Here is a 24,072-nt window from a genome sequence, read left to right on the forward strand (position 1 = left end):
GAGTCCAAACATTAGCTCTCTTTGGGTGGTGTTCCCGTTTATTATGAAGGTAAAAAAGGAGATAATTTATATAAAATGATACTTCACCCAGTGCTGAATATTAAAGTGCTGTCATGCTGTTGGTAAGCTGAGTGCTCACGGCTACGGTAAGAACCGTGTGTTCCTCGCCATCCACACCCTTTCCTAACTAATTGCAACACCTGTTAATATATCTACCTCCCAGTGACGTGTCACACATAGTGCAACACTCCCACCCAGTGGCTAGAATAATAATAGCAATATTAACCTATCCAGTGAAGGTGAATATATAAATGGCTCCTACACCCCGGCCCCATAATTGTGAATATTTACTTTAACCAATTTTAAACTAAAGGAGTCATTCGTGCAATGATAATCTTAAGTACAATCTTCTTCTCTTGAGCTTAGGACATCTGTAGGCAGATCAGCTAGTCAGGACCTCATCTGTGACACTTCGACTTCCATCAATAGGCAGATCTTTGTTACTGGCCGTTCCAGCGGACCCGTTTTTGTTTTCAGCAGCACCGAGCGAACGAAGCCTTTCTTGTCAGGGTATGTCTGTGTAATTTTTCCCATCAGCCAGGACCCTCGTGGAGCGACAGGATCCATTATGACCACAATGTCTCCAACAGAAAAGCTTCTTTTTGGTCTCATCCACTGGTCTCTTCTGGAGTAGTGGTAAGTATTCCCTCACCCAGCGTTTCCAAAATACATCAGATAGGAACTGCACCTGCCTCCATCTTCTTTTCAGATACAGGTCATCCTTACAAAAGAGCCCAAGAGGGAGGTATGGCTTTGACTTTAAGAGCAGGATGTGGTTGGGTGTAAGTGCTTCGAGGTCATTCGCATCATCAGAAGCCTTTGTAATGGGACGACTATTGAGAATGGCTTCGACTTCACAAAGAATGGTATGAAACCCTTCATTATCCAGTGTTTGGAGTCTGAGCGTGGAAGAAAGGACCCTTTTCACAAGACGAATAAGACGCTCCCAAACCCTTCCATGGTGAGACCCAGCTGGAGGGTTAAAGGACCATGTCAGACCATTCTGCAATAAGACATGCTGAATCTTCTGTTGGTCTCAGCAATGGCTTCCCTTAACTCCCGCTCAGCTCCTATGAAGTTGGTGCCATTATCTGATGTCAGGTGTGTCACCTGACCTCTACGACACATGAAACGGCGAATGGCATTTATGCATGAGTCAGTATCTAAAGCATAAGCAACTTCGAGATGAACAGCCCTGCTCGCCATGCAGGTAAAGGGAACGCCATAGCGCTTTGCTCTGCCCCGGCCCTTCTTCACCTCAATTGGCCCAAAGTAGTCGACTCCCACATTTGTGAAAGCAGGTAAGTCTGGCACAATCCTCTCTATTGGTAGGTCAGCCATTTTTTGCTCCCCCGTCTTTCCTTGGAGACGGCGACAAACTACACACTCAGAGATGACCTTCCTGCAAGCAGAATTGGCATGAGTAATCCAGTATTGCTTCCTGAGAAAAGAGAGCATGTGATTTCTACCTGCGTGACCCAGTCTTTGATGGATATTCTTTAAGATGAGTTTGGACACATGCTGCTCTTTAGAAAGAATGACAGGATGTTTTTCAATTTCTGGCATGGCAGCCCTACTAAGCCTTCCTCCCACACGCAGCAATCCATCCTCCAACACTGGGTCCAATTTGTAGAGGTCACGGTTTCTTTTGACAAATCCTCCGTTTTTCAAAACTGCAATCTCATCGGAAAACCTTTCTTGCTGGGAAAAACAGATGATGGCACTTTCTGCCCTCTCAAGGTCACCTGCAGTCAGTGGCTGTCCACGAAGTGCCAATTTTTCCCTTTGTATTTCGGCATAGAGGTAGTTGCTTCTTCGGCCTCCATTATCGTGGCCAATGCCTTTAGAGGCTTCAAGAACCTTTCTCCTTTTGGACAGGGTTAGAAGCACATCTCTGAGTCTGAACATCCATGCCACAGACGTTCTCAGCTTCTTAAAATCTGAAAAGTAGCTTAAAAACATCTTTGTTGCATTCAGTGGACGATAGGATACAAAGGCATTCACCAGTAGATCTTTCTTCACCTCCGGGTCACCCAAAGGGATTAGAGGTTGTTCCATGATGGTCTTAGGCCATTCCACCTCCCCCCTCAAAAGAAAGTCTGGTCCCTTCAGCCACCGCCTGCATGCAAGAAATTCTTCCGCACTTAGACCCCTGGAGGCCTCATCTGCTGGATTAAGTTTTGTGCCAATGTGTCTCCACTGTGCAACATCCGTTTCATTTCTAATCACAGCCACCCTATTGGCCACAAATGTATGAAACCTCCTGATCTCGTTTCCAATATACTTTAAAACAGTTGTATTGTCTGTCCAGAATACTGATGGGTATAAATCCAGCTGCAACTCCCTCTTCAGCATGTTGTCCACCCGGACAGCCAGGACAGCAGCAGTCAGCTCAAGGCGAGGAATTGTTATTTGCTTTAAAGGAGCAACCCTGGCCTTGCCCAAGATAAAAGCAATACTGACATGATTTCTCTTATTCTCCATCCTGAGATATGACGCAGTTCCGTAGCCATACTCACTGGCATCAGAGAAGTGATGAAACTGCAGGTGAGTAGGTGTTCCAAAATCCTTCGGCTTGATGCACTGGTCCACAGTGAGATCAGTGATATGATGGAGATCAGCCAGCCATTTAGACCACTGCTCGGAGAAGACATGAGGTATGTTGGCGTCCCAGCCGATGTTCAGCCTACACATATCCTGCAGCATCCTTTTAACAGGTAAAGTAAATGGTGCAAGAAAACCCAAAGGGTCATAGATAGACGACACCACAGACAATATGCCACGTCTTGTATGTGGGCGCTCTTCGATGGCTATCCTAAAGGTCAGCATGTCTGTATCTATGCACCAATGAAGACCAAGAGCTGTTTCGACAGGACTTGCCTTTTGATCCAGGTTAAGCCCCCTGGTGGTCTTGGAGTGCTGTGACTGAGGAATACTAGCCAAGACCTCACTGCTGTTGCTTGTCCACTTCAACAGGAGGAATCCTCTCTTCGCACAGGCTTCAGTCAATTCATGCACCATTTTTATGGCTTTAGCCTCTGATGACACAGATTTTAAACAATCATCCATGTAGAAATTTTGGAGTATTGTGTTCAGAACACTAGGTTCAAAGTTGTCTTTGTAGTCTTGCACAATTCTCCGCAGTGCATAGTTCGCACAACTGGGCGAAGACACGGCCCCAAAGAGGTGAACTCTCATCCTGTATTGCATGGAAGCTTGTCTTGTATCGCCATCAGGATACCACAAGAAGCGTAAAAAGTCTGTGTGCTCCGGAGTCACCCTCACCTGATGGAACATGGCTTGGATGTCTGCCATCAGCGCTACTCGTTCTTGTCTAAACCTAGTAAGTACGCCAAGTAAGGTGCTTGTGAGGTGAGGCCCCTGCAAGAGCTGAGAATTCAATGAAATTCCTTTAAACACAGCAGTACAGTCAAAGACAACTCGAAGGGTTTTCTTCTTTGGATGGTATACCCCATGATGGGGAATATACCACACCTTGCCGTCATCTCGCTTCAGCTGCTGATGTGGTACAAGCTCAGCATAACCCTTTTCAATGACTTCGGAGAGGAAAGCTGTGTACTCTTGATGATAATCTTTATTCCTCTTGAACTTCCTGCGAAGACTTAAGAGACGCTGCTTTGCAATGCTATAATTATTTGGCAAGATGACATCTTTAGCCTTAAATGGCAAGTCAAAGCAACAGTGTCCTTCATCAAGCTGAATTGAAGACTCCATTATTTGCATAAATCTTTGATCCTCTCTAGAAAGGCAAACATGGTCTGATTTTTCATTGAAATCCTGATTGTATTGGGAAACCAATAAGTCTTGTAGCTTGGTGACTGAGATCCTATTGACAGTGACTTCAGGAAGGCCTTTCTTGCCTTTACGCGGCTCACCACCTCTCAGCGGGCCATTCACGACCCACCCCAGTAGAGTCCTGACAGCATAAGGTCCATTGCCTTGGCTATTTATTATTTCCCATGGTTCCATGAGCTTCGGTGCATTGGTGCCAATCAACAATTCCACCTCTGCCTCAAGACTGGGAACTGGAATGCCTTTGAGGTATTTCCATCCCTCTAGGTCCAGTTGAGTGAGAATGTTATTTCTGCTCACAGGCATGGTCTTCTGGGTATAAACTTCAGGTAAGTCAAGGAAGTTTTCTTCATTCAAACCAGACACCTCAAGACCACTAAGCAAGAATGTGTCTACAGACCTCTCTTGGCCAAGAGTACGAAGAAGAATGCTAGTCTTGACTCCTGAAAGATTCAGTTTTCTCATGAGATGTTGAGTACAGAAAGAAGCTGAACTCCCAGGGTCTAGAAAGGCATAGGTGTTCATAATCGTGCTCCCGGACTTGGCCTTCACCTGTACAGGCACAATAGAGAGAACACATTCATCACTTCCGGCCCCAGTATGGCCACATGTCTCCAATGACACAGATGCATTATTGACTGACACTTCATGTGTTTTAAGTTTAATGTGTAGGACAGTTGGATGTTTGTGTTTACATATATCACAAGTCAAAGGCTTGTCACAGTCCCTGCTCATATGACCTCTCCTCAGACAGCTGAAACACACTCTGCCCACCTTCAAAACCTCCAATTTCTCCCTGTATGACATCTCATCAAGCTGCGAACACTTCTCCACTGAATGCTGACTCTTACAAACACAGCATGACTCTTCGTCATTCCTTTGTGAAGCTGGCCCTCTGTGCTGTTGGTACCAAGCTGCTGATGTGGTTGATCCTAAGGCAGTATTGATGGCAGCAACAGTAGCTTGACCTCTTCCGGTATGTCTACTCTTTTGTTTAGAGGAAGAGTCTGATGGCGTACCCTGTAGGTCACAGAAGTGAGGATCAGACAGAATCTTTACCTGACGCTCAATGAAGGCCACAAAGTCTGGGAACATAGCTCTGTAACCACGGCGCTCCTGTAGCTCCCAAGCGACAGACCTCCATTTTTCCCTCAGTTTATATGGCAACTTCATCATTATCAGGCGAAGATTGGATGGCACGTTCAACTCCTCCATATGCTGTAAATCTTCCATAACATTACAACAGTCCCTTAAAAAGATTGAAAAGGACTGCAGAGCATTAATGTCATCAACCCTCATTGTAGGCCACGTCATAGCCTTCTCCATATAAGCTACAGCAATTTTTATTCCATTTCCGAAGAATTCTTTCAATAGATTCTTTGCTCTCTCATAGCCATGCCCAGGAGCCATGTTATAGCAACTCCGAACCAGTTCTCTGGGCTGCCCTCTGGTATGTTGTTCAAGATAATAAAGACATTCTTGTTTATCTGTAGTTTTCCTTTCAATTGCTTGCTCAAAAGCTCTAATGAAGGCAGCATACTTAAGTGGATCACCATCAAACTCTAGGATAGCTCGTGGCGGAAGAGAGGCTAAGGCTTGGTTCTGTACCAGCTGACCGATTATGTTAGTTTGCTGTTGCATAAGGTCATACAAAGTAGGTTGTTGAACATTGTCGACAGAGGAATGATGGTGCGACTGTGATTGCATACATGTACTCCCTTGTGAGGTCAGTGGTTGAAACCCTGCTGTTGAAGCATTAGTGAGTCTGGGTCTGTCAGAAGACTGGGCTTGTGGAATATGCGGCCTTTCCTTAGGCCGTACAGCCAATGGCAGAGAATGGTCCTGTTGGAAAGAGACAGTTTTAGGAAGTTGCAAGACAGGAACGGTGTTCGCATAACTTGATGTTTGTGATTTCAAATGAGCATGAAGATAGGTATTCATGGCATCCTCTCCATTATCCTCTTCATACTCATCCACATCTTTACCACCACACACATTTTCAAACACAGACAATCTAGCCGTAGCAACAGCCAATTTGGCCTCAACCTCTAGCTGTTCCTTTTTCCTTTTCAGCTTTGCCTTTTCCATTTGAAGGGCTGCTTCTTCAGCGTCAATGTCATGCTTTTTTCTCAAAGCAGCTGCAGACTGTAAAAGTGCAGCCCTTTCAGCCTTTGCCTTTAAACGCACAGAACTAATACTGGAAGCCTTTGAATGGACAGAAGAGTGATCTTTATGTTTTGACCCTTTACTTGAGACATTGGAAATACTATCTTCAGGCCTTATATCAACATTTGTTATAGACAGCAAATCAAGATTCCGGTCATCATTTTTTGCAGCAGCATCGGCCAACCAGTTCTTCACGTCATTCTCAAATGTATTAAATTCCACTGTTTTATGTGCAAGCCAATGTTGTTGTTTGTCGTATTCAGAATCTGGCATAGGCATTTCCAGCAACGTAGTTTGGGTTTCTAAAGCTTCATTGAACAACATTCGATTTTTTTGCAGATTTTCGAACAACATTGTAAATCCCTTAGCTGTTAAATTTCTTATGCGTTTCCCCGAGTCATCAACAGCAACACTCGACTTATCAGAAATATCATTTTTATCTGTAGCCACAGAAGCAATTTTGGCTCTATGGAGCTCAGTTTCTTCCTCTGCAATCATCTTTATGCATTAAGCGCATCCAGTTCAAAGCACTCAATGATAACAGCACAATTAATCTTGCTCATGCAGAGGCAACCAACAGCACACACAACATAGCACTTTCAATTTTACGAAGCAACAACACTGAAACAGTCTTTCATTTCAAATACGAGAATCCACCTTTTTCCAATTCCATACATCAGCAGAAATATATGAAAGTGTACCCACCAGCTTTCCGTGATTGCGGTCTGCATGAGGACTTACAGATGTTTCAATTATAACTTCCAGGCTCCGTGACAGGTAAGCAATCCAATGAAATGGGCAATCCTTTCAATATCCAAGCGATCAGGCCACTCCTGTCCAATTCAGAAGCATCTCCCAACGAAAAGAAATAGGTTCTTACTGTGTTGAAGCTATCCTATAAGCCTTGGCATAGATGGCATGGTGTTCTCAACGCGTAGCAGAAAATTCTGAGTCCAAACATTAGCTCTCTTTGGGTGGTGTTCCCATTTATTATGAAGGTAAAAAAGGGGATAATTTATATAAAATGATACTTCACCCAGTGCTGAATATTAAAGTGCTGTCGTGCTGTTGGTAAGCTGAGTGCTCACGGCTACGGTAAGAACCGTGTGTTCCTCGCCATCCACACCCTTTCCTAACTAATTGCAACACTTGTTAATATGTCTACCTCCCAGTGACGTGTCATACAAAGTGCAACACTCCCACCCAGTGGCTAGAATAATAATAGCAATATTAACCTATCCAGAGAAGGTGAATATATAAATGGCTCCTACAGGGAGGTAGCAAAATCTGACAATTAGAACAATTCGTCAGAACACTGGCGCGATGAGACAAAACCAATAAAACCTATTACAAATGAGGGATTTGTTGGATCCAGTGGGGACATAATTACGGATTATAATGACTTATACTGTCTTTTTACGCATTGCGTTGCATCGCGCCGTGTAAACATAAAACCATGTCTGCATTTGTGATCGGAGAAACGACAAGCGCTACTCTACACTGCTCAAAACTTGCGTTTAAATCATCAGTGTCAAATCCTTTAAATATAAAAATGTACTTACAGTTTGTGAGTCAGAAGTGCCGGCATTGTAGTCTTCTCTCTCAGGATCAGGAAACAGTTCTCCATAAAATGCACTGCACACATTTGAATATCTGGGTTGAACCGTTCTGGAACAGTGTCGTAAATACAACTTAACCACTGATTTCTAGTTATGTCCTCTTTTGGAAGGCCAAATAAAATTATTTTTTCGCTTTGGCAATGAAACACACAGTCTCTTCACAACATGGTGGCGCCAGCAACAATAAAGTTACGCCTTCTTTCTTTGTGTGAACATTTGGGCGGTGTTATGCAAATCTTCCCTCATCGTGATGTAGACATGTGGGGGCGTGTTTGAACAGCCATTTTAGGAGGGCGTAGACAAGTATATAATATAATATAATATAATATAATATAATATAATATAATATAATATAATATAATATAATATAATATAATATTTGTCTTCTGATTTGCTCTTACAGTGGAAACACACACACACAAAAACTCTCACACACACTATTGAAAATTATCACAGTCTGTGAAAAGGTTCCATGTGACATGGGAAAAAATTACACAATTAATCTTTATATTGAATTAACCATAGTTCCCTTTCAGTCGGTCACGTTCGACGTTACGAATGGGATCTCGCCCGAGAGCAAAATCACCTTCGAGTGGTACAAATCGAGCCAATGGTACACAAAGTACCTTGGTCTGCGGAATTTGCATCGCAAGCTCTGCTCCGCAGAGCGGGTATATAAGGAGCAGCGTGAGCAACTCGCATTCAAGCTTTCGCTTCAGAGCCGAGCACATCGCTTGCTGCTTTCACCGGAGTGCTACAAGCAGGAGTCACTGGTGTTGGTGTGTCTGGTGTTGGTGATTCAGTGGTTCGTCTGGGTTTCCTGCGACAGCTCCCGCGTTCCACTGAGAGCTTCAACACCTCTGAAAGAGCTATTTCCTTTCACAAAAGAGTACGGGCCGATTTGCGTCTTTTTAAAGATGTCATTTCGCCCGTGTGTTTCTGGGTGCGGTCGATACATCGCTTCTCGTGACGGCTACGATCGCTGTGTCACGCGTCTGGGCTTCCAGCACGCTGAGACTGCATTCGTGGATGGCTCATGTTCTCATTGCGGGGACATGACCATCTCGGCATTGAGATTGAGACTCGATTACCTTAAAAGGTATAGAGTCCCCTCTGCCACACCCCGTTCTAGCTCCTCTTCTCGTAACAGGGCTACTTCGGCTGGTTGCCAGGGTGATCTGAGGGTTACCGTGTGGGCTTCCCCGACGAGCCAACCTCCTCGGGCCACACTCCCCTCACATACGCCGCAGCCGGTTGAGTTTCCAGATGAGTCTGCTGGACCCTCTCAGGCTCCTGACATCTCATTCGGGGCTCGCGAAGAGGACCATATGTCAATCGCCGCATCACAAGGTGGGCTTGAGTCCTCGGGAGATGAGGTTTCGGCTGCATTGCCTCCTTCGAGCTGACGGCCATGCTTTCCCGGGCAGCAGAGAGCATCGGGCTTGAGTGGAATCCTCCGCCCTGTCCCGAGCGCTCGAGGCTGGATGATTGGTTCCTGGGGGCTGCTCATGCAGATCGCCAGCACCCCCCTCTGGTTTCTTTATTCCTGGAAGTGCACCAGGAAGTAACCAGTTCATGGAAGGCACCTTTAACTGCCCGAAACCGTGCTGGTACTTCCTCCGCCTTCACTGCCCTTGATGGCGGTGCGGCCAAGGGGTATGCTGGGATTCCCCCGGTGGAGCGTTCGTTACAATGCAACTGTGTCCGCAGAGCGTCTCCGCTTGGCGTGGTGGTCCCAAGCTGCCCTCCAAGGCCTGTAAGTTCTCATCCATGCTTGTGGCCAAGGCTTACAGAGCTGCGGGTCAGGCCGCTTCTGCCCTGCATGCCAGGGCCTCACTTCAGGTCTATCAGGCCAAGCTGCTCCGGCAGCTGCAGGAGGGCAGTGCTTAACCAGGGGATTTGCAGGAGGTGCGCACTGCTACCGACCTCGCTCTCTGGGCGACGAAGGTCATTGCACGTGCCTTGGGTCGTGATGTCCACTTTGGTGGTCCAGGAGCGCCACCTATGGCTGAACCTGGCAGACATGAGGGAGTCTGATCGGGCTCAGCTCCTCAACTCCCCAGTCTCCCAGGATGGCCTCTTTGGCGACGTGGTAGAGAGCTTTTCCCAGCAGTTCTCTGCCGCCCAGAAGCAGTCTGAGGCCATCAGACACATCCTGCCCCAGCGGCCCACTGCTCCCTCCACTCCCACTCGCCCACAGCAGCAGCCTTCACCTCGGCCGCAGCGAGGAGACGGCCGCCGAAGGGCGGCGCAACCCGTCTCTGCCCCTAAGCCTGCCTGCCAGGCCAAGCGGCGTTCTTGAGACGGGCGACCCGGAGTTGGAGACATAAGCTCGTCAGGAGATGGTAGCAAGACCACTCCTTCCCCCGGAGGAGGGCCGGGGGAGAATCCTATGTTCTCATTTTCTTTTTGTTCCGCCACTGGCCCTGCGGCCGGTGGTACCCAAACCTTCACTAAAAGACCTGTTTCCTCTACCTCCGGGTCCCAAGAGGCCACAAACGACAGTTGGTGACGCTCTTCCTCGCCGCTCTTGTTCTCTTCTCCCCTTGCCAGTTTCCATGCAAAGCCGGCTCGAGAACACTTCGCCTTCTCATGCCCTCTTTGCTACTTGGAGTCAGACGATTGCCCACACTCCACCCCCGCTAAAGGACGCTATGCCTCCCATGCCCGGGCTGTCTGCTCCACCGCGCTGCCCCACCGTGGGTACGCCTGTTGTCGCCTTGACCCCACTGATTCGGTTTCTGGGAGCCTGGCTAGAGCACTCCAGGCCTTCCCGCTGTCTTATCTGGATGCTCAGGCTTGGCTACGTGATTCAGTTCGCCCGGTGTCCCCCCAGGTTTCGGGTTGTCCGCGCGATGATGGTGGGCAGTCCCTCCAGCCGACATGAAGTCCGGCTTTTACAGCCCTTATCCAGCCCAGAGAGCACTCCTGTTCCTGAGTTTGTCAAAGAGAAGGCTCCCGTTCCCGAGTATAGCCTGGAGAGGGCTTCTGTTCCCATGCCCGGCCCAGAAAGTGGTTCTGTTCCCGAGTCCACCCCCGACAGGACTTGTGTCCCTATTTCCAGGCAGGAGAGGGATTCTGTTCCCAAGGGCAGCGCAGGAAGGGCTTTTATTCTGGAGTGCAGCACTGAGAGCTTGGATGCTCACAAATGCCCACCCACCAGCCCGTCTGTTCCTGCCTCCTCCCCTGCTGTCGTCTGGCAGCCCCTCTGCTCACCCTTAGCACACCATCTGTGCAGTGGGATCATCGCAGGTCTGCCAGTCTCCATCGGCGTCGTGGCTGGAGGATCCCCTATCTCCGCCTCCAGCCTTTGAGTCCAGGACTCCACCTTGATCCTTTGACCCAACGACTCCACCATGGCTCCTAGCTCCCACCTCTCTGCCATGGCCCGGCTGTCTACTGGCTCCGCCAGACTCCCTTGTCCCTACGGCTCCGCCTTGATCTGTCGTCAACCATCTGTCACCTCAGGAGTCGACCCCTCCGGCTGTGCCTCCCCTCTTTGGCTCTGTCTGGATCAACTTCCCTTCAGCTTCACCTCGCTCCTCTGTCGCTCTGGCTCCACTGCGGCCTTCCGGATCCCTGACTCCGCCTCAGTCACCTGAGTCATTTATTCCGCCTTGGCCCTCCGGATCTTTCTCGTCACCCTGGCTCATGGGCCAGGGTTCGGGGTGTCCGCATGACAATGGTGGGCAAAGATGCCACTGTCATGTGCACGGAGTTCACGACCCTACTGGCAAAGGGCACGATAGAGCCGGTCCCTCTAGCCGACATGAAGTCCGGCTTTTACAGCCCTTACTTCATAGTACCCAAGAAGACAGGTGGGTTACGGCCAATCCTGGACTTGCTTGCCCTGAACCGAGCTCTGCGCAGACTCCCGTTCAAGATGCTAACGCCCAAGCGCATTTTCGAATGCATTCGTCCGATGGATTGGTTTGCAGCGATCGACCTGAAGGACATGTACTTTCATGTCTCCATTCTTCCTCGACACAGACCGTTTCTTCGGTTTGCTTTCGAGGGGCAGGCATTTCAGTACAAGGTTCTCCAATTCCGGTTGGCCCTGTCTCCCGGTGTCTTTGCGAAGGTCGCGGAGGGAGCCCTGGCTCCTCTCAGGGAACAAGGTGTCCGTATCCTCAACTACCTCGACGACTGGCTGATCCTAGCTCACTCTCGAGAGCGGTTGTGTGAGCACAGGGATCTGGTGCTCAGACACCTCGCCTGACTGGGTCTTCAGGTCAACTGGGAAAAGAACAAGCTCTCCACTGTGCAGAGGATCTCTTTTCTCGGTATGGAAATAGACTCAGTCACCATGTTCGCGCGGATTACGAACAAGCGCGCGCAGTCACTGCTGAATTGCCTGAGACAATTCGAGGGCAAGAGAGCGGTTCCACTGAAACTGTTTCAGAGGCTCCTGGGGCATATGGCATCTGGGCAGCGGTCATACTGCTCGGGTTACTCCATATGAGACCACTTCAGCACTGGCTTCACGACTGAGTCCCGAGATGGGCATGGCAACAGAGCACGCTCCGAGTGACCATCACTCCGGCCTGTTGCCGAAACTTCAATCTGTGGTTGGACCCCTCATTTCTACGGGCTGGCGTGCCCCTAGAACCGGTGTCCAGACATGTTGTTGTGTCAACAGATGCCTCTGCCACTGGCTGGGGTGCCATGTGCAACGGGTATGCTGCGTCAGGCTCCTGGACGGGCCCCGACTTCAGTGGCATGTCAATTGCCTCGAGTTGCTAGCAGTATGACTTGCTCTGCACCGCTTCAGGGCCCTGCTGAAGGACAAGCACGTTCTGGTCCGTACGGACAACACTTTGACCGTAGCGTACATCAACCGTCAGGGTGGTCTATGCTCCGACCGCATGTCGCATCTCGCCATCTCCTCTTGTGGAGTCAGAATCATCTGAGGTCGCTTCGTGCCATTCACATCCCGGGCAGGCTCAATCGTGCAGCCGACGAGCTCTCACGGCAGCAGTCTCGCCTCGGGGAATGGAGACTCCACCCCCAGTCGGTTCAGCTGATCTGGGAACGCTTCGGAGAAGCTCAGGTAGACCTGTTTGCCTCTCCAGAAAATTCCCACTTCCAGTTGTTTTACTCCCTGACCGAGGGCACTCTTGGCATGGACGCCCTGGCACACAGCTAGCCGCTGGGCCTGCGCATGTATGCGTTTCCCCCAGTGAGCCTTCTTGCACAGACGTCGCAATTTTGCCATTTTGGCTCACCATGACCCTGTTGAAGGTAAATCTCTTGGGAGGCACGATCTGATCATCAGGTTTCTGAGAGGAGCAAGGAGCCTTGCCCTCAGCAAGTCCCCTCTTGGGACCTCACAGTGGTTCTATCGGCACTGCAGATGGCTCCCTTCGAACCCTTGCTCTCAGTAGAGCTAAAGTTTTTATCTTTGAAAACTGCACTCCTGACGGCTTTGGCTTCGGTGAAGAGGGTCGGGGACCTGCAGGCATTTCCAGTTGACGAAGTGTGCCTGGAATTCGGGCTGGCTAACTCTCACATTATCTCGGGTACGTGCCCAAAGTTCCCACCACTCCTTTTAGGGATCAGGTGGTCAACTAGCAAGCGCTGCCCCTGGCGGAGGCAGACCCAGCCCTGGCACTGCTCTGTCCAGTACATGCGCTCTGCACCTACATGGACAGAACTCAGTGCCTTAGGACCTCAGACCAGCTCTTTGTTAAGGAGGCCAGCAGAAGGGAAAGGCTGTCTCCAAGCAGAGGTTATCCAACTTGACAGTGGATGCTATTGTCCTGGCTTATCAGGCTCTAGACCTGCCATGCCCCCTAGGGGTAAGAGCTCACTCAACTAGGAGTGTAGCTTCCTCCTGGGCACTGGCGCATGGCGCCTCGCTAACAGACATCTATAGAGCTGCGGGCTGGGCGACACCTAACCCATTCGCGAGATTTTATAATCTCTGTGTAGAGCCCGTGTCCACCCGGGTACTCGCCCCTTCGGACCAGTAAGGACCTGCTCGGTGTCAATCTGCTTGCTGCGTCATTCCAATCCGCGGACTGGATGCGTGCGTTATTCCCCTAAGGGGAGTTCCTCAGTCAGAACCCTGGGTTCCTCCAGCACTGTTGATGTCCAGCACTTGCGTACATGCCCTTTGGTCAGCCCTGTGTGGGACTAGGTGCCTCCATGTGTTGTGATTCCCCCTTTCTGGGCAATCCCACGTGCGTATGTCCACAGTAAGTCTCTCTGCAGCATGTGTCTTTCCCTTGGCAAGCCCCTTGCCAGCTCTGTCATTGAAACTTCCACCCTGTGGGCTGGGTACCTCAGAGTTCTTATGTATCACAATCTTGGTGGATACATGCCTCCTGTAAGTCGTCCCACGGGCAGACAGCCTGCTAGCATACGTCCAGCTGGAATATGCTACCCAGTGTATTCTGTCCAAAGCTATAGGCCCTCACTCATGCTGGCCTCACAACAGGGTGCTATCACTCACACGGGTCACTGGAAGACAGCCATGTGGCGTTTTGTAAGGGACCCCATTCGTAACGTCGAACGTGACCGTGCTGGTGTTGGTTCAATGTGTTTTCTGAGGTCCAAGGTCAACATAGCCGAATACCAGGAAGTTTTAGAGCACTTCATACTTCCTGCTGCTGACCAACTTTATGGAGATGCAGATTTCCTTTTCCAACAGGACTTGGCACCTGCACACAGTGCCAAAGCTACCAGTACCTGGTTTAAGGACCATGGTATCCCTGTTCTTAATTGGCCAGCAAACTCGCCTGACCTTAACCCCATAGAAAATCTATGGGGTATTGTAAAGAGGAAGATGCGATATGCCAGACCCAAGACTGCAGAAGAGCTGAAGGCCACTATCAGAGCAACCTGGGCTCTCATAACACCTGAGCAGTGCCACAGACTGATTGAATGGAATTAGTTAAATAAATCAACTTTTTGATGATATTCTAATTATATGACCAGCACCTGTAGTTTTAATTTTTCACTATTCAATTTCTACCCTATTGATTGATAAAGGTGAATTAGTACTAAAGTTTATACAGTATATATAAACCACTCAAAAAAAAAAAAAAAAAAAACTGTGATGTTGTTTGAATCACATTCTGTTCACTCTACCAGGGTGTGACATTCCGGGTGGAGGGTGGAGAGCTGGTGATTGCTCGGATCCTGCACGGGGGCATGATAGATCAGCAGGGCCTGCTGCATGTGGGTGACATCATCAAAGAGGTGAATGGACAAGAGGTGGGGAGTGACCCGAAGGTTCTTCAGAACATGCTAAAAGAGTCCAGTGGCAGCGTGGTCCTCAAAATCCTCCCCAGTTACCAAGAACCACACACACCACGACAGGTGAGCAACATTCAGATCTATTTTTGTTCGGTCGGAAATACCCCCCAAAAAATAGTGACTGTTAATAAATGTTTGTAGACTTTCAATGCAATCACAATACAAGTGGTCACACAAGACACATTTGAGACATGGTAATGTACTTCCAGGTGTAAACAGCAGTTACTTTACCACTTTTCTATCTTTGGCCGTGAAACAACAACATGATAATATGAGTCAGCTCACTTGCTGATGTACCTAATGATTTGGAATAAATCAGAAATCACAAGCTTGTATATCAGGTTATTATGTTGAAACACTAAATAAAATGGTAGAAGACGAAAAAATTTCGTGAAGTCAGACATTCGACTTGTCATAAACAGCTCATGATGAAGCCCACGTGCATTTAGTATACAGATGTTTACCCTAACTAAAATCCAAAACTGTTCTTAAATATTCTTACAATGAAGCATACCGCTATAAAATGTTAAATGTTTAAAAAGTGTTTTTTACTTGGTAATGTGAATGTTAAAAGACAACAGAATGGCATCATTCAATTTTTTTATTTTGCAAATATGAAAATGTTACATTTGAATGTTCTCTATTTCATGTTTTAAAAATGTTAGATGAATGTTAGAACTAGAATGTTTCAGAAAATCAAACCAAAAACAATGTAAAACAAAACAGACATTTGATCATCACTTACTGTCTGCAGTTCTGAATCATGACCGGAATCTTTTTATAGCTGGGACTGCTCCGTCTTTCAGTATCAAACAATGGGCAAATCCAGCATTCTTCAACAAACACACTTGTGGAACTCCGCTGCTGCCACGGAAAAACAAACTGTATCCACTGTTTACATTACACTGGGTTCTTTCAGGAAGCTGAACTAAGTTATATTTCCCTTACAACCAAAAACACACTTCTTTGGATATATTCTTCCCGAGCAAGTTCCTTGCATTACTACTGCCGGATGAAGGGATTGATGGGTGCGACTTTGCTCTTGCTCTAGCTCTGGTCGATGAGTACGCGGGCATGTGTTTCCAGGAGAAAAGCCCATATAAGGAGTTCCACTCTGTCTACGTCATGAAGAGAAACAGTCGAAAAAACTCTCTGAAACTAGAACAAAATTATAAGTAAGATTTTTGGCAAGAAATACTCTGTCACACATCCAAATAGTTAAAAAAAAAAAAAAAAAACAAACATTTTCCATGCTTAGTATGAGAATCCAAATCTTTAACAGTGTAAACAATTCTGAATGCATGAAACAGCATTGTACCCTGCCACCGGTGGTAGTGCACGTGACGTCACAAACTCTATAGCAAGCATAATACAAAGTTTTGTATACACGCATAATAACTGTAAAAGTTGCAAATTCTAAGTCTATGGTAATTAACAAATTACTTCAAACACAGCGTTTCCTTTAGATTGGCAGATTTGAGCGCAGGAAAATAGTTTATGCATTCAGCAAATTAATTTAGTGTTGGTCGATGGATCTTGTTGGGAAACCAAATACGTCGCCAATCTGGAGTCATCTGGATTCATGTCACCCATCAATGTTTGCACAAATTCCCGTGATCGCAAACGCTGGCTGGTCAGGTTTGGCAAGGCTTTCTCTGAATTGGCCAAATACAAATGAGACAGCGATAAATAAAAGATGGTAACAAGAAATATGGCAATGATCCCTATTTCAAAGAGAGCGCGTGCAGATGAGGAGTTACTGAGCTTTAGGGCCGGCTCTAGGTTATTTGGTGCCCAAGGCGAGAGAGCCCCCCCCCCCGAGAAATAGAAACTCCACAGTTATTCCATAGTTACTCATTTTTTATTTTAAATGTTCACACAACAACTCTTTAAAAGCAACAACCTGAAGGATACAGTAGAAAACATTAGAGAAGCATTAAGATCTCACCTCAAGGAAAAGCAGTTGTTATCAATAGTGTTTTCATTTTATTACGTGTTTTCATTTACCCCATCATTTAAAGCGCTAAAACCAGCTGTCAGATGTTTTCGCGCCACTCCCGGTTGCTGAGCAGCTGAGTTTGACAGCTGCTTGTAAGAGTGACTCAGTCATTTTTTAGGATTGTAAATCTAGTAAAAAAAATGGACAAATACAAGCAGTGTGTGGACAGTGCACAGCAAAAGTGTACAGCGTGTGCGCAGCTTTCATAATACGATACATACATTTAATTAACTTTTTTTTTTTTAATTCTGCAATTTTGCGCCCCGTCCAGCAGATGGCGCCCCAGGCGGCCGCCTGTGTCGCCTGTCGGCAAAGCCGGCCCTGCTGAGCTTGGTTGGTGGCGGAAAAGTAAACCGTACGCAACACCACCGAGACGCAACAGGTATACAGGACATTATGTACTCAGTTTCAGTACCTCACAGACTGGACGGGGATTTATCATGTCGTGTTGTGCTACATCCAGTGTAGCAGCACTGATTATAATGAGTATTTTGTCGCGCTGCATCGCTCGCGTCCGTCAAACAGGGTGTATTTAACTTTCTTATTTAGGCTACTTTCTTGATTAACTGTATTATTTCTTTGATATTTATTTGCAGGCGGTTCGCTGACAGAAGAGCTCAAATAAACACGAACTGACGAGTTAAATAGGATGTGTTAGATGAGTGAGATGGTGCTGGGCTGATTTCAGAGACGTGCATACATACATATATATACATATATATAAATATATAAATATATATATATATATATATATATATATATATATATATATATATATATATATATATATATATATATATATATATATATTTACAGTGTTGGGGAGTAACTAATTACATGTAATGGCGTTACGTAATTTATTTACAAAATTATTGTAACTGTAATTAGTTACAATTACTACGAAAAAATGAGTAATTAAATTACAGTTACTTATGAAATTTTTAACGATTACAAAGGGGATTACATTTGAATATTTACACACATCCACATACAGATTTAACTGATTTCTTTACCAAATTGCACTAACTACTCTGAGACATACCGCCCTAATAATTTCCGGGCTGCGGAAATACAGTCTGGTTCGTAGAATAAAAACGGAATGCCTAACGCGGACGGAATATGCCACATTTTGGATGACTAAATCAAAAGTAGGTCAGTAGGCCTACACTTGAATCAAAACATGACATGGACTAGTGTCTGTGAATATTAAGCCCCAAAAATGCAATATATGACTTGCACATTCTGCGTGTCTGTGGAAATCAGGCGCGGACTGGAAACCGGGAGAACCGGGACAATTCCCGGAGTCCTGGCAGCCGATTTTGCCCCACTATTTAATATCATTATTGTATAATTGCCTGCCGAATGTACTAAAGCGATCATTTGCGAATCCGCCATTTGATAATTAAATCTCTAATAAATAATTTATTGTTAGTCATGACTCGCTCGCTCTCCGCGCCTCCGCCAAACGGTTTGGATCAGACTCAGAGTAATCAATGCGAGAGAGAGAGAGAGAGAGAGAATAGAGTGGATTGCTGGAGCAGAGAAGCAGAACTACTGTTCAGGGTTTCAGGTCAGTTTCATCTGTAAAGATGCTTTTTTGTCTTTTTTTTAAATTTTTTTATTTAATCAAGCAGCAGCACGTTGCTCACCAGTCATCACTCAAAATACTATATAAAGGACATCATTATTATCTGTTGTAATGTTACAGTAGTAATTTAGCTGAAAACAATTCAGATTTTTTTTAATAGGATTAGGGGGAGCTACGACAGACAACAACACAACCCCTACGAAAATTAACATTTTAATATTTAACTATAAATCCAGAGAAAATGGTTACTATTGTTCAACTGGGGTAACCAAAAATGTAAAATTATTTTACAAATGTATTTATTTAAAAATAAATACAAATCCATTTGCAAAAACAAAAACAAAACAAGGTTATTTTACTTTTATATAGGCTAATAAAAGCATGGTTAATTTTTGTAAGGGAAAAACATGACTCGTGTACAGTATTAGGATTTTTCTATAAAGATATTGTAGTATTGTAGAGTATTGCATTGTAAAGTATAGTTTTGTTCAATCTGGAGTATTAAAGTCATGAGAGAGATGGATAACAGGGCAAAATAAAGAGACTGAAGAGAAAAATGGAAGTGAAGGTGCAGTTCAGGAGAGAACTTTTAATTATTTTGCATGTACCCAAATTAAAGATTTAAACCTTTTTTTATGTCAGGTCCATACAAAAAATAGTTTTGTCCATGATTTTGTTTGTATGAGTTTGAATTTTCCAGTCTGAATTTTTTTCCCAGTCCGCCCCTCCTGTAAATTAATGGAGAACATTGTTTTATTTACTACACTTGCCTACTGAAGCTCGCAGTGTTTTCAACCTCTGCCGCCTCAATATAGGACTACACAAGCACATAAACATAATTTCTAGAACTGCTCTGTGTCACTTCATGAGCATTTTACTTATTTTGAGAAAACTATCATATACAAAGAGACAGCCGTTTAAAAAAACACCAATGTTTCAGGAGTTTATTATACAGAATATGACACATGCTTATTAGATAACTGTATTTAAGTTGATGTAAATGCTTTTATTTATTATTCTTTAATTTTCACAAATTTAGAAAAGTAATCAAAAAGTACTCAAAAGTAATTAGTTACATTACTTTAATAAAGTAAGTGAAAAAAGTTACACTACTATTACATTTTAAACTGTAACCTATAACATTTCCAAAGTAACCTTCCCAACACTGTATATATATATATATATCCTGTATATAGCCTACTATATATATCCTGTATATACTATACATGCATGCACAGTTTAAGTCAGCTTTAATCACCTTTTTGGTAATTCCATGAATTAACTGACCACGACACTGCTTGCACATAATTTATTTCGCAGTTTGATATGAAAGGATACGTACAAAGGAAGCGCGCGCCGCATTTGAGCACAGGAACGTTTCCTCGCTCGCTTAACTAGCACCTGATGCTGAAGTGAAGTGGAGCGCATGTCTGAAACGTCTCCTGTTCAGTCATTCTGCGACTGAATTAATTCACTTCTTGTCATGAGAAAAAGGGACAGAAGCAGCAGTTGTGAGTGGGTGGCCATCCCCGCCCCTACGTTAAATATTTTGAATGCGTTAAACTGGAAAAAAAATTATCGCCTTCGTTAACGAGCAAATTTTGACGCTAATATATATATATATATATATATATAAATTTTTATCTGTCAACACCGCGCCACCGGCGGTTGTTGGTCCATGACTACCGCGGTGGTAAAAATCAGCCACCGTCACAGCCCAATTCGAAATGCCTCTATATCAACATGTTTGAGATCAAACTGCCGGATTAGTGTACCAGTCTCTCTGCCAAAGCATGCTGGGAGATTTGGTGCATAGTGCCATAGCCCTTCCTGTTTTTGATGCTGTGCCACCTCACCTAATGAGATGAGACACAGACAATCTTCAAGTCTGTCCTTTCACATTTTCAGCTGTGTTATACTGCGTATCTTTCCCGCCTTCTGCTTTTCTGAGATCTCCATCTTATTAAATGAGAATCAAATGAGTGAAGCTCTGTTTCTCTGCCCATATGGTGCCATATTCAGAGTGTTCCATCTGTCTTTATTTGATCCCAAAATAAATGAACAGCTTCCTGTGCCTGCTGCCAATATGGGACTGGACATCACAGTGTCATGTTACTAATGTGATGCACGCTTCTATGATGTGAATATTCATGTTTTTGAGATCTGCTTTAGGTTTTTGGGCTGGTAGATAGTATTGTTGGCATGTGTTGTGTTGTGTTGTGTGTGGAGGATGCTTGTTGTTGACTCTCTGAATGATGTAATCCAAGCATATTTTCTGTGTCTTGACGTTCCAGCACATAATAGAAACATTCCACTGGATTGCAGGTGACTACAGTTGCCATGACAACAGGATTTTTTAGGCACTGAAATGTCTCTTGAAGGGATAGTTCAACCAAAAATAAAAATCCTATCTTAATTTACTCGCCTGCTTGTTATTTTAAACCTGTGTGAGTTTCTTTATGAAATGTTTGCTGAAAGTCTTCTCCTCCTACATCTACATGACAAAGAAGTGTGCCTATTTATATAGAATGTTTACTTGTATGTACGTCAAATCTTCAAATCGAAAAGTATACTGTATATACACTATAAAAAAACATAACAAAAATTGTATTTAAAGTTATTACACTTTTATGACAATTTTTATTATCTATATTTTATTGTTATTGTTATCTATATTACACTTTGTATTATTAATTGTAAATAATGTCAAATTAATTTTTTTACCCTAAAGTACATTTGAAATAATTACATTTTAGGCATCTTTTGTTGTTCTTTACAGAAGTGCACTTATTTTAATGCGTTGACTGGCATTCTAAAGCAATTGTAAATATTTGATTATTTTAACTGTAGTGTGTTATTTGAAAAATCACATTTAATGTAGGCCTTTATTTTATTTAATATAAATGCTTGTCAGTGTATTTTGGCAGTACATTTTAAAGTGTAGCCTACTTCTTTTTCACCAGGGTTAGTATTCACTTTATAATTTCTAATAATGAACATAATATTTCACAATTAATTTGACAGATTACAGTTTGAATGGCAATAAAATATTTAATGATATTGATTTATTTTTCCCTCAGACAAATCAGATTTCATTTCATGCGGATACTGACACTCTTGTCTACTAACTTTTGGGGAAAAACATCCCTTCTATGGGACATAATTTCATTGGGAATATTTATGTGTGTGTGTGTTTGTGTGTGTGTGTATATATATATATATATATATATATATATAAGCAAATGATTGCACAAATGAGATGTTTAATCTTTTTGTGTAAAATTTTACTGTTTTCATAGTTCATGTTTTAAAAAAATGTATACATTTTTATAAATTGTTGTTATAAATGATTAATAATTAGTATTATGGCATGATATTCTTATAATAATATTAATTGATATTAAAATAATTTAATTAATTTAATTAAGATTAAAAGTTTGTGTGAAAGAGGTAAACATGTAGAAGATATATATATTTTTTTATTGTGACCTTCATGTAACAGGAAAAAAGTATTAAAATCAACCTAAAATCAACATATACTTAAAATCAACATAAAAGTGCCTTTCATTGAATAGTGAGTGTATATTTACATTGACAATATAAGGAATCAGTAGAGATAGATGTGCCCAACTTTCATTTATGCTAGACATACACCACTAAAGTTTTCAACAGGCTTTCAGTATGACACTCCTCTGATTGATGGACATATTCAATAATAACCATGTGTTTCTCTGTCTTTACTCTTCTCTCTCTCTCTCTCTCTCTCTCTCTCTCTCTCTCTGTCTGTCTGTCTATCTGCAGGCCTATGTAAAGTGTCACTTTGACTATGACCCCTCTCACGACAACCTGATCCCCTGCAAAGAAGCTGGACTCAAATTCAGTAGTGGATACATCCTTCAGATCTTCAACCAGGAGGACCCCAACTGGTGGCAGGTGCGTGCACGTGTGTGTGTGTGAATATATGTTGGTGATCTTTAAGCTCTGTATGGTGCGATTCCTTGACTCTGGTCTCACCTGCAGGCTTGTCATCTGGAAGGAGGCAGTGCAGGCCTGATCCCCAGTCAGCTGCTAGAGGAGAAGAGAAAAGCATTTGTCAAGAGAGATCTGGAGCTCTCTAGCACAGGTAGGACACAGGGCACTAAAGATATTTCATATATAATGAATTCATGTCTTTTTGCTGTAAAATCTGTAATAGTTTTTATAACGAAAATCTTTTATATTGTTAGTATTAATATTTTTTAAGATAACATTTCCTGGACTGAGGCAAATTAGGTTTAATTTATTATCATAAATTTTTTTTAAAATCATGAGCATCATCTAAAAAGTGAGGCGTTTGTGGAAGGGTTTTTCTCGCAGTCATCATTGTATTGCATTGCATTATATGTTTTGCCCACACAATAAAAATTACAGAGCTTTACAAAATAAATTGAATCTTAATAAGACATATTTTTGATAAATATAGAGCGACAAATTAAATTTATTTGTAAGACTGCTGTAAAGAACTAATTGATTTACATTACAAATAAGAATTAAATTTTAATATTTTTGACATATAAATAGTGACATATGCACCAAATAGCATATTATTCTTTTAATAAATCTATTTTTTTTTCTCCTTGAGTATGAGCTCCATATTCACCTGTATCCTACTATATGAACCATATAAACCTGGTGTATCAAATATGATACCAAATGTAAAACACATATGCATACTTTTAAAAGAGATTTTCTTTTATGTTTTGTCTAAAGGTTCATTAAACTGGTCCTATTTAATCCTAATTATTACAGAGTAGTGCACCCTGGAGGAATATCAGCATGATTCATGTAATAAAGAAGATCCCTTTGCTGTTAATTATAGGAAAAGGACATTATTTATTCATCCTCAAATTATTCCAAATGCTGTTATACAGTAATTACCTTGAAAGGATCTAAAAGATTTCATAAGTATGGCCTGAGGTTAAATGGACAGTGATGTGTTGGTCTCCTGTAGTAGACAGGAGTCATTCTGTGTGTTTATACTACCAGGATGTGTGCTGATGTCCGCAGGGCCTCTGTGTGCAGGGATTGGGGGTAAGAAGAAAAAGAAGATGATGTACTTGACCACCAAGAATGCCGGTAAAGATGGCTGCTGTCCAGTACCCTTGCTCTCTGTTGTTGTTGAAGTCAGTTCTTTGAGTTTATTTCATGTTAATAAATGGCAGTCATTTGTTTGTATAATGAGTTTGTCAGTTTCATTTCAGGAGAGGTAGTTCAGGGAAATACAGTAAATGGAACCTCACTAAAAGCCATATTTATCTGACAAGCTGAACTGGAACTGACAAATGATACATTTCTATATAGTGACTAAATCAGACTAACAAAAGATAAGATCTTTTCACCATACCAGAGTTCGACCGACATGAGTTGAGGATCTATGAGGAAGTGGCCAAGGTGCCTCCGTTCCGCAGGAAGACACTGGTTCTGATTGGAGCACAGGGTGTGGGCCGCCGCAGCTTGAAAAATAAACTTTTGGTGTCGGACCCACACCGTTACGGAACCACCACACCTTGTCAGTGCCACACCTTAAA

At 43.8% G+C, this 24,072-nt stretch overlaps 1 protein-coding gene across 4 annotated transcripts in view; it reads left to right on the forward strand.

The window, feature by feature from the left end:
- Window positions 1-24,072, forward strand: part of mpp2b (MAGUK p55 scaffold protein 2b) — a 63,789-nt gene that overhangs the window by 34,869 nt on the left and 4,848 nt on the right. For 3 of the 4 annotated variants that reach the window (XM_059531897.1, XM_059531896.1, XM_059531894.1), the window contains 5 exons: window positions 14,754-14,981; window positions 22,307-22,438; window positions 22,526-22,628; window positions 23,552-23,620; window positions 23,892-24,053. In XM_059531897.1, coding sequence (XP_059387880.1) covers window positions 14,754-14,981; window positions 22,307-22,438; window positions 22,526-22,628; window positions 23,552-23,620; window positions 23,892-24,053 — 694 coding nt within the window. The remainder of the gene's footprint in view (window positions 1-14,753; window positions 14,982-22,306; window positions 22,439-22,525; window positions 22,629-23,551; window positions 23,621-23,891; window positions 24,054-24,072) is intronic. The other variant, XM_059531895.1, reaches the window with a different exon arrangement.

The sequence above is a fragment of the Carassius carassius genome, chromosome 40, assembly GCF_963082965.1.
Source record: "Carassius carassius chromosome 40, fCarCar2.1, whole genome shotgun sequence".
Classification (NCBI taxonomy): domain Eukaryota; kingdom Metazoa; phylum Chordata; class Actinopteri; order Cypriniformes; family Cyprinidae; genus Carassius; species Carassius carassius.